The following is an 11,385-nucleotide window of genomic DNA, read 5'->3' as shown; positions in this document are numbered from 1 at the left end:
TCCATAGTTATGGGACCAACTGCTGGTATGTTTCTGATCTTTGTGTTACAACTATGCTTAATGGTTGCCTCCTTTTTTCATTTCAACCCATGAAGGACTGTTTAGAAATTCTTCAAGGATGTCCCTGATTCCTTGGTAGGACCTATCTTCATTTGACTAGATGGATTATTGGCTTTGATGCTACCAAAAAGAATATGGTTGTGATCTGGGTTCATCTTCCTGAGTTTCCTCTGGTTTTTTGGGATGAAGATTTCATCCAAGGCATAGTTAATGCTATTGGTCAATGGGTTACCATTGATAATGTTACCAAATCTTGAAAAAGTTTCCTTTTCACCAGTTCTGTGTTTGAGTTGAAACTTATAAGGTTTTGTAGAGTAGCATCAAGCTATGTTCCAAGTTATGTGACTAGGAGCAGGAAATTCTTTAAAGTCCTCTCAGCTGATTAAATGTCACCTCAGGATTTGGTGTGAGGTCACTTCTGATGTGGATTGCCCTGAGCCTCATTTTAATAGGGTGGTGTTGGAAACTACAGTGTGTGATTACATTGGCAAGGTTCTTGACACTTTCAACTTTGAAGAACCAAATCGATGATGGCAATGACTCCTTGTGCAAGGAAAAAAGGAAACTTGATGATGTGCTTGAAAATCCTTCGACTGAGTTTCTTTCGAAGAATGGAAGGACTTTCAACTCTTGTCTGGCCCCTCATCTTAGGTCTCTGCTGAAGTTCAGTTTCAAAAAGCCTTGATTGTGTTGGTTTTGTTGTTGGTGTTGGGTTCTTTCCATCTCCAGCTTCAGGTTCCTTGCTCTGGTCAAAAGCATTGACAGGTCTTTGCTTTTCCATAGGTGTTTCCCAGTTTCTGTCTCTCTTCTCATGAGACATGTTTTGTTTGCTGTCATGGCTAATGTGCTTTTGGGTTCAGGCCCTTCCCATGTATATTGATTCATAGCTCCAGTCAAAAGTGTTTACATTAATCAAAACAATTATATCAGTAGATTTTTCTCCTCCAATTCTCATCTATGAATGTGTTTTCTTATGTTCTATGCATTGTTTTTCGTATCTACAGGAATTGTTGAAAGAACAATTTATGCTTAGACAACGGCACTGACAATTTCACAATTTGCTTAGACAACGGCACTGACAATTTCACAATTTGCTTAGACAACGGCACTGACAATTTCACAATTTGCACAAACAAATTGGCCTGCATTTGACTGAGATCATAGTAATCATGGTCATGCAAGTAGATGTTTTGTTCCACCATTTTTAAATCTGATTGTGTCCCAAGGTGTGTAAAAGAGGGAAAACACCATTAGTTTTTTCTCTGGCATTTTTTTATCTTCTAAAAATAAATTCAATGCATTAATAGATTTCATCCAAAACGAATATAAACAGTCAGTCTTTTCCTACACTTTTTGCTTTGCTTTTATTTAGGTTTGCATATTGCAGAACCCATTTATTGCGTTAATTCTTATGGCTCTATCCGCATCTCTCAATCAAGAAGCTTATAGTATAGTTCTATATTAAAATCCCTTGAGACTGAGAACACTGATTAAAATGCAAAAAGCATCTTGATCCTTTGATTAAATTACTAGAATAAAGTATAAATACCTGAACGTTGCAGACAGATGAGTAACAGTTCAATTTCCAACAGTGATAGTACACTCAAAATTTGGAAAAATATAAAATTAGAATAACTTAAGTTCATCAAAACAGTTCAAAGATATACATATTCATATTGAGGAATAATCTTCTGGACAGCCTCAATAGTGTATTCACAAGCAATTGCATAAACATGAATTGGAAAAGCTAATATCCATATTCTGGAATGGCTTGAAGGAATCATAATTTCTATATTTCGTATAAGAAGTTCTAGAAGGTTTCTCACAGAAGCAGGCCAACGTTACTGGTATAGTATAGTGAATAATATGTAAATCATCAATAACAAGTGAAACAATATTTGGCATAACATAAAACACATTTGCAGTTGTCAAATACAATACGATGGAGATGGGTTCATCATCTCTGTATCTACAGCAACCAAAAGTAAGAGAAATTATGTCAAGGTTATGCATTGTGTCGTTGAAGATTTAGGAGATTGGAATATGGTCCACTAGAAGCAAGTAGCTCCTGATGACTACCTTGTTCAACAATTCTACCATCCTGAACAACAGCAATTGAATCCACATTATGAATTGTTGACAAACGATGAGCAACCACCACAGTTGTCCTTCCACGCATCAATCTTTCCAGTGCCTCCTGAACAATACTTTCTGATTCTGCATCTAATGCACTAGTAGCTTCATCCAACAAAAGCAATCCAGGATTCTTTAAGACAGCTCTTGCAATTGCAATTCTCTGCTTCTGTCCTCCTGACAACTGAACACCTCTCTCACCAACCATGGTTTGATAGCCATTGGGTAAGCTACTGATAAAATTATGAGCATTTGATGCCCTGGCAGCTGCAATAATTTCAGTTTCAGTAGCATTTTCTTTTCCGTAGAGTATATTTTCATATATTGTGGCAGCAAAAAGTGCAGGCTCTTGTTGCACAAGCCCAATGTTTAAACGCAGAGATTTCAGATTTAGCTTTTTAATGTCTTTACCATCTATGGTAACTTTACCTGCAATTGGATCATAAAATCTTTCAATTAATGCAATCACCGTGCTCTTTCCAGAGCCACTTGCTCCAACTAGGGCTTGGCTACGAGCTGCTTTAATTTTTAGGTTCAGATCTTTGAAAATTTTCACTTCAGGCCTAGATGGATAAGCAAATTCGATGTGCTTTAGTTCAATTTCACCTTTGGTTTCTTCAATGTGTTCTGCATCTTCATCATCTGGCTCAATTTTTGTTCCCCTGTCCAGGATTGAGAAAATGGAACTCAATGCTTCTCCCCCTCTTACAAAGTCAGGTGCAAGACTTAGAGTTTCAGCAACAGAATTTGCTGTGATCACTAGAACTACAAAGACTTTTATTACTCTGGAGAACGTTGAGGTCCCATTTTGTACCAGTCTTGAGCCATACCAAAGTATTAAGGCCTGTGATCCATATAATGTGAGTTGTGAGATTCCAAAGAGGATGCCGGCTAACTGACCCCGTTTTAGACTTTGGGTTTGAGGTAATTTTAGTTCCTTGCCAAAAAGATTGAGGATTTTTTCCTCTGCATTGAAGGCAGCTACGGTTCGTATGTTGCTAACTGCTTCCCCTGCTACCATGCTTGCTCTTGCATGTGCTTTTGCTGTGTCTCCTGCAAATCCTTTAAGAGACAGTTGCTGCAACACACATTACCAACATTCAGATAATATCTTGATAGAAGTTCAAATTTAAGCTATTATTTGAAAGATTGTTCAAAATACAAGAAACACAGTTCACATCACTTAGTTTGCAAATGGGCCTTTAAAATTTCTGATGCATAAGCTACTAGTAATTTACCCATTCTACTGAGGAGAGAAAGACTTTTATTAATCGCAAACTTAATCATCCATGAGCTCAGAAAAATTGAGATTTTTCTTGTCAGGTTTAAATTTATAGAAGTTGCTATAATTAATCACCACCTTAACTGCTAAATTAATGCTAATTCTTTATTTCTCATATCACGCCTTTGATGCTTTGCAAGTTTGCATAATCCCATAAAAAAGATCTCTTAATTGCTTGATCAAAAGGATCAAGTTTAACTTACCTGGACAAAATTTGCAAAGACGAGAAGAGGAAATGTGGCAAGTATGAGTAGAGCCATTCGCCATTCCACAATGAAAGCAACAATAAATGAAGTAAGCAATGAAGTCATGTTCTGTAAAATAACTGAGATTCTTTCTGCAATTGCTGATTTAACGTTTGTAGCATCAGCTGCCAAACGAGAAGCTATCTGGCTTGAGTTATTCTCCTCTTCATCAAACCAGCTCACTTCATTGCAGAGTATTGCTGTAACACCAAAGATTGTTGTGAGGTTTTGAACGATGAAACATTTTGAAGTCAAATGAATAGGGGAAGATTGCTTAGAACTCTCAAAGAGAATAAAGAAATGGATTTTATTAACAACTCTTACATTCTTTGACATTTGATCGAATGAATAAAGACACCTACTACTGCTGTTATTTTTCTAGTAATCTTTGTAAATGGAAGAAGCAACACTAGACTTACCAGAAAGCATCATCTTCCGGACTCTTGTTGTAAGATTCTCACCCACTATACCAAAGAAGTAGTGCTGAGACAGGTATGCAACAATAGCATAAAGACCAGCTCCAATGTAAATAAAGACATATGTTTTTGTTTTTCTCTCCATTTCTTTATCATCAGTGTAGTAAAAGACTTCAATCATATTGCTCATTACAATGGCAAAAGTTGGACCAATAAGACCTGAGAAAATTGATCCCACAGACCCTAGAAGAGCAAAGGGCAATTCAGGTGCATTCAATTTGAGAAGCCGAAAGTAAGAACCTCTGGGTGGTGGATTAATCTTGTTTGCATCAGCATTTGAAATCATTTCTAGTCTCCCATCCGCTCCTGTACTATATTGGTATGTTAGAGTTCTTAAGCTACCTGAACGGAGGCTTAGAGATTTAGTTGATAATGAGTGGCTGAGACGTGTAGACTTTGATTTCCTCAAAGGAAGATTTCCATCTCTTGTCATAGCCATCTCCTGGAGCTTAACTAGTGATGAATAAGCACCACTGCTACCTTTGGCAAGCAAATCTTCATGATTTCCCAATTCAACAATCTGACCTTGCTGCAAAACAGCAATAATGTCTGCATTTCTTATGGTTGCCAGACGATGAGCAACGACAACGGTAGTTCTTCCTATCATCAGACGGTCAAGAGCTTCTTGTACAATGCTTTCAGAGCTTGCATCAAGAGCACTAGTTGCTTCATCTAGGAGAAGAATTTTAGGGTTCTTTAACATTGCCCTGGCTATTGCTACTCGTTGCTTTTGACCTCCAGATAACTGAACCCCTCTTTCCCCAACCTGCATGTGCACAAAATGTATCAGGAATTCCTTAAACCATCAAGTAGTGCTAAGCCTAATATATTTATGATTAGAAACAATTGCTATACTTCTTTTAAAAATTTCATCTTTGGAGATTGATTATACTACTTCAAAATTCTTCATTTGAAACTTATGTTGAGTGTGGCATATCCTCCAAGCGCATCAGCAGCAGGTTAAAACAGGATTGGATGCTAGGTGTATTGCATATAACTTTTGAATGCATTTGGTGAGTTCTATGGTCCTACCACCAATGCCAACGGCTGAGTAAAAAACGAGGCAATCACATGCACCAACATAAAATGTTATGAATAAAGTAGTTTGGGAATAAACATAGAAGAGAGGTTCCTACCTGAGTATTGTAGCCATCTGGAAGTAGGGTTATGAAGCTGTGGGCATTTGCAACATTTGCTGCTTCTTCAACTTCTTCCATAGTGGCATCCTCTTTCCCGTACAATATATTTTCAAGGATAGTTGTAGCAAACAATGCAGGTTCTTGGTTTACCAATCCAATCTGCTGACGAAGCCACTTTAACTGCAAAGTTTTGAGATCATGACCATCCAAATATACATGTCCTGCAAAGAATCAATGGTTTTTTATTTTATCTTCGAGACAAAAATATCAATTTTCCTGTCTTCCAAGAAATTGAAACAAAAAAAGGGCGATGCAAGTTTTAGATATAACCATGTAACCTAAGAGTAAATTCAGATCTACCTCATATGCAAAACTGTCAGAATAACTAACCTTCATTGGGGTCATAAAACCGCTCTATGAGGGATATAACAGTGCTCTTCCCAGATCCACTACCTCCCACTATTGCAACAGTCTTCCCATGGGGGATTTGTAATGAAAAACTTCGGAAAATAAATACATCTTGTCGGCAAGGATAACTGAAGGTAACATCTTGGAATTTGATATCGCCTTGGATTTCCACTAGCTTTTTTCCTTCTAAAACATCTTGGATGATTGTAGGCTGCTGGTTGATGATCTCCATCAGCTTGTATCCAGCCACTTTCCCCTTTCCAAATGCAGCTAGATTGGCGAGTGATTGCCCTAAACTCCTGTCAAAACAGACATTCAATTTTAGGAAATACATTGTAACAAATTTGCAAAGATTAGTTTGTATTTCATTATTACATCTTTGCTACTAAGTAAAATGAGATGACAAAGGATGGCGATTGCATACATTCCACCAACAATAGCTGAGAAAATGGCAGTGAATGCTTTGCCTCCATCAGTTTGGCCATTTCTAATAAACACCCCTGCATACCAAAAAACCAATGCCCAAGACATAAATGCTATTCCATACGTGCATCCTATGCCCAATCCCTTAGCCATCCCTTCTTTGTAACCTAACTTTTGTGTGGTTTGTAAAGCTTCTGAATATGAATTTAACGCTCTGTTTTCTCCCACAAAAGAGTAGACAGTTCTGATTTGTGCAATCGCCTGTTAAATATTAAAAAGAATCAGACTACGACTTTAAACCAATTTCTTGTTTACTGGAAAATAAATCAAGACATTAAATAATGCATATGCGACCATCCATCCTAAGGATAGATTTAAATTTCTCCTAACTCACTTGCTCTGCAATGTTGCCTGCATTTGCATATGCTTCATGGCTCTTGGATGTCAACCCTGTAAGCGTGTAAGCATATAACCCTCCGGCAAATGCAATCCCTGGGATAACTGCGATACTCAGAAGAGCTAGTCTCCATGCCGAAACAAATCCAACCACTAAACCTGCCACGAATGTTGATAGGTAGTGTATAAAATTCCCTACCTGTTTCCACAATGTATATGCATGTATTTAGCAGTTGGAAATGCAAAGACATTAAACAAACAAATCAAGAGCACATCAAATGGGCTGCTTGTCTCCTTAATTCCTACCATTTTGATTAATGATACTAATTGCAATCCAAGTTATCAAATGGGTCAATCAGGAGTTTCTTATCACTGTACATAGGTACAAACTTTCATCTCAGCCTAAATTTTGCATTGCCTATATATTTGCTAGTAGGTGTAATCGTGTATCTCGTCTTATGCTCAATCAGCTTTCAAGTGTCAACTCATGAATCCGGTCTTGGGTTGTAGCCTAAATGTTCTTTTTTTTGGCGATCAGTATCCAGGCAACAAAAGCATTCAGATGAACGTACACATAAACGAAGATAATTGCATTGGCATTCAAATTACCCAAAGAATAATAATTGAAATAACTTTACCTTCTCACTGATGGCATCTTGAACCAGGAGAGTGTCTGTGGAAATGCTGAAGACGATGTCCCCAGTTCCAGCATCTGTGTCAAAGAACCCCACATCCTGCTTCAACACTGCTTCCAAATACTTTTTTCTCCATTTACCCACCTGTCTCTCTCCAGTATGCATCCAACAAGCAATCTCTGCAAAATCAATTCCAAAGGAAAAAACTGCTTTATAAGATCAGAGATAATAATTCACATGACCGTGTTTTTGTTGTCTCAACATTATTACGCTCAATCAAAATTCAAAAGCCTATATTAATTTCTTATGATACGAAACTAAATGGGAAACTTGCAGTGAAAAATATATCTGTACCTGCCCACGAGGATACCAAGACCACCAGTCCCAGATAGATAAAATTCAATGCATTCTACAAGCACAAACCACACAGACCCACTGCAATGTTATTTGAGGGAGCTGACCAATTGTTTGAGAATACTGGAAATGAAGTAGGGAAGCACTAACCTTGGAAACTAAATCAGCCATTTTAGCAGGGTTGTCCTGATTTTTTCCAAATCCATTGATTAACTCTCCAAAGAGTAAAAAGAAGACAGGCATGGCAGAGCCATGGATGATTGCTCCCACTGATCCAAGAGACATTAGAAACCAGTCATACTTATCAACAAAAGTGAAGAGCTTGAAGAATGGAAGACTGTGCTCAGTTTTCTTCGTCTTCTCATCTTGAGCAATACCACCATTGACATCTTTGCTACCTGAGGCACCATCTACAGAACCCAGCTGAAGATGCCCGGCTTCTCCCATGCTGTTCAAACACACACAACGGAGATAAAGCTCTCAGCGTTCACTTATAGCCCTTTTATGCTACTAGCCTAGCATTTGCATTTAGTATGCACAGAGAGAAATACGCGAGGAATAAAGAGAAAAGGCTAGTATATTTGTTTTCTATTGAACTGAATGTGGAGTTAATGAATGAAAATATGAAGTGGGTTTAAATATGTCAAAGAGAAGACCTCGATTCTGGTTTAAAAAATGCTGGGTCAAATTACTTGATTCTAACGTTATTGTGAGAAAATCTCAAGATGGTAGATCTCCATGAATGAATTGAATAGGCCCCTAGATATTGGTTAATGGGTACATAAAAACCATACACGGGTGTGGCTCTTATAAAACAAAATAAAGATACATAGAGCTGATGGAATTCCCAACCATGCGGATTAAACAAGCAATATTTTCATTCTGGGACAGTGGATCTCTCGGATTTTACAGTAGCTCCAAACGGTGGTATGGTCTTAACTCACAAATTGAGTGCATTCTTTCAATGGTGGCAGCAGGTAATGCTATCATCTGGGAAAGTGTAGCTTGCCTCGAGTTTATAGAATAAGAGGGCGAGTGGCAGATAAGGCCGTGCTTTCAGGGAACACCCAGTTAATGACTTTTCATTTAATAAGCTTTAAGTCACATGCAGTTGCAGGCCTTGGTATTATATAGGATGCCCTGCTCCATCGAACAGTATGTTAGTATTGTTGCTGTTTGTTTGTTTGTTTTCACGAGGCTCAGTGTTGGCCTTTCCACCTAATGACTCTTGCCTTTTCATGGCATTGAAGTGTGCAACTTAAAAATTGAAAGCTCATGTCAGGTGTGATTCAGAATCTTGTTGGCACCTTTCTGTTTAACTTATTTCCACCTTTGGCTGTGGACAAACTTCCATTACTTTTTACTGGCTTTGCTTGAAACTCAATAAGCTCAGCGCACTCTAATAGGAGAGGAGAGAGAAGTAGTGTAAGGTGAAATGATATCTCCAACCAAAGAATTATGTAATTTGCCTTGTTAGTACGGAACAAAAGTACGTTGCTAAAACCCAAAAAATGGAGAGGTCTGTTAAAACAAATAAGAAATATAGAGGGGGGTTATATTTGATGGTATACCCTTTCTGAAGAAAAAGAAATAAAAAGTCTCATAAAAAATATTCCCTCCATGCACATAAGGTTTTAACTTTTTATTTAATAATAATAAAAATGCATATAGATATATGGTCATTAAATTTAGCTTATCAGTAGATTCTTAAGATACATGGATAAGATAGAGACAACAAAAATCAAGTAAAATTCTTTTTATTAAGAAATAAAATTAGCCATTCATATTGTTAGTTTGGAGTTTTTAAATTTGACTCCTGAATTATATTTTAAGATTTTTCTTTTTTCTTTTTTTTGACTATTTCCATCCTAATGATAAACCAGGAAGTATGATTTGAAATATTAATAAAAATATATTTACACAATCAAATTAAAAATAATTTTTTAAAAGACAAAATATCATCTTAAAATTATATTAAAAAAATTAACTACTGTAAAAACATTTCACAAAGCCACCTCAAATTTTTTAAAGTTTTTTCCTATTTCATCTCATGAAATTTGAGACACGATTGCTCATTACATTTGAATTTTGATCTTTCTTTTCCGTAAATGTCCCCACATTCCGCAACAGGTTTGGGATTATATCCATTGAATGTCTTACTTTTACCTCCACCAAATCTTATGCTCATTTGGATGTTTGATACCGAGTTAGATTGCTTAGCAAAAAGAAATGAGGAGAATAAAAATGATATCACTCAATCATAATAATCACTAATGAACGTTATAAATTGCCAGATAATTGCCTTTACAATTGTGATATTGGACTACGCCGCCTTACTATTAATTGCTCTATACCCCACGGCTTCACATAGCACGTATATTTGCATTATTAGATAGTGTTATTCCATAATAATTAGTGCAGTGAAAAACAAATCACATGGAGACACCACCAAAGTGAGTGTGATATTGCTGTGAAAGGTTTTTTCAAGTGAATAAATTATGGGACACGTAAGGGGAGAATTGATTCGGTCAAAGTTACTGATCATCCAGCCTCACATAGCGGTAATAAAACATTGGCAGTCCGTGTGAACAGATAAATATTTTTTAAAGGATTGTTTTGTTATGAGATATTGTTTTTTGATCGGTAAAGGTAGAGTCGTGATTCAAATTAATTTTTATCATATTATTTTTTATGATTTAAGGTGATTTCTAATGTATTTGTTTAGAATCATTCAACTTCATCAACAAACTATGAATCTATGTTTGAATATATGTTTAAATGAACATTTTCAATAGTATTACTATCAATAAAAACACACTTTGAAAACAAAAAACTCAAGACACAGGAAGGCACCACTAAAGAGAGATTAATAATGGTAGATGGATACTAATGTTGAAAATGGAGATGACTAAGACTCGCAGATGCAACACATATTTCATGTCCTAAGCAAAAAGTTCTTTCATAAGGGAGAGGAGCTAATAGGCCCTCCACTAGGAAATTTTCTCCACTTGGTTATGTACCGTGCATTGCCCGAGAAACTTTTTGTTTTATTACCTCAGAAGTTAGTCACCACTGTATGCACAAGTGCTAAGGACAAGGCTGTTTAGGTGGTAATTCTTGACATTAGTATACTCATTTGTTAATAAAAACACTTTACTGTGACAGAAAAAACAGAGACTAAAATCAATTCGATGGGTTTTAGCAAAACCGGGTAGAGATGCAGGCTACACTTGCAGTCTGTAAGCAGTGAACAGTGTACGGTTTTGTGTGCTGTGATCAGCCTTTAAAGAAATTATAGGTTGGCAATTTTATGTGGGTGTAGGTGTCGTTTTTAAAGGATATTGGAGACAATAGCAATCACTGGACATGATGTACAAAGTCTTTCAAATTTCCTTGTGACAGCAGATCATGTGTACCATGTGTTAAATCAGATATTACGTCTACAGTCACAAAACCTTTCGTCAAGGCAAACTGGAACCGTTTGTCCAGGTGGGCAAAATGTCATGTCCTTTAATTGAATTGGGTCATGTTGATATCTATAAGTGTCCAATACAAACAGAAGTTAAGCAACATGATTGACTTCCAAGTACACAACTTAGATGGGAACTGAATAGCTCCAAAAACGTTACCTACACGAGAAAGCTACACGTTATATTTTAAACTTTTTGTTATGGGTCCGTTACATCATCGAATGAATTAAGACAAATCCTGGGTAACAGTAAGAAAATTGTTTTTAACAGATGGAATTTTCACTGCTATGATAAATACTGGTGGGAACAAGCATCGAAGTAACTAGGAAAGTTTAATGTTCTATAAATGATTGAGTAGTTTTTC

At 36.7% G+C, this 11,385-nt stretch overlaps 1 protein-coding gene across 2 annotated transcripts; it reads right to left on the bottom strand.

Moving 5' to 3' along the window:
- Positions 1-1,831: 1,831 nt before the first annotated feature.
- On the bottom strand, positions 1,832-8,844 carry LOC131045506 (ABC transporter B family member 19). 2 transcript variants are annotated; one of them, XM_057979089.2, is made up of 11 exons: positions 8,208-8,844; positions 7,702-7,999; positions 7,552-7,606; positions 7,201-7,376; positions 6,561-6,761; positions 6,168-6,427; positions 5,726-6,042; positions 5,333-5,556; positions 4,140-4,962; positions 3,679-3,920; positions 1,832-3,271 (listed from the first exon to the last, which is right to left on the bottom strand). In XM_057979089.2, the coding sequence occupies exons 2-11, from the start codon at positions 7,996-7,998 to the stop codon at positions 2,066-2,068; spliced, it is 3,801 nt and encodes a 1,266-aa protein (XP_057835072.2). In that variant the 5' UTR covers position 7,999; positions 8,208-8,844; the 3' UTR covers positions 1,832-2,065. The 2 variants fall into 2 exon arrangements, with proteins under 2 accessions (XP_057835072.2, XP_057835073.2); XM_057979090.2 differs by having other exon boundaries at positions 8,496-8,844.
- Positions 8,845-11,385: the final 2,541 nt, after the last annotated feature.

This window comes from Cryptomeria japonica, chromosome 10, assembly GCF_030272615.1.
Source record: "Cryptomeria japonica chromosome 10, Sugi_1.0, whole genome shotgun sequence".
NCBI lineage: Eukaryota > Viridiplantae > Streptophyta > Pinopsida > Cupressales > Cupressaceae > Cryptomeria > Cryptomeria japonica.
Note: the sequence above shows the minus strand (reverse complement) of the source record. Positions and strands in the feature narration are given on the sequence as shown.

Coding starts and splice junctions, on each gene's coding strand:
- LOC131045506 (XM_057979089.2), bottom strand. CDS start 7,998: ATGGGAGAAGCCGGGCATCTTCAGCTGGGTTCTGTAGATGGTGCCTCA. Junction 7,607..7,701: donor TGGCTGATTTAGTTTCCAAG/GTTAGTGCTTCC, acceptor TTGTGCTTGTAG/AATGCATTGAATTTTATCTA. Junction 7,377..7,551: donor CTTGGTATCCTCGTGGGCAG/GTACAGATATAT, acceptor TTGATTTTGCAG/AGATTGCTTGTTGGATGCAT.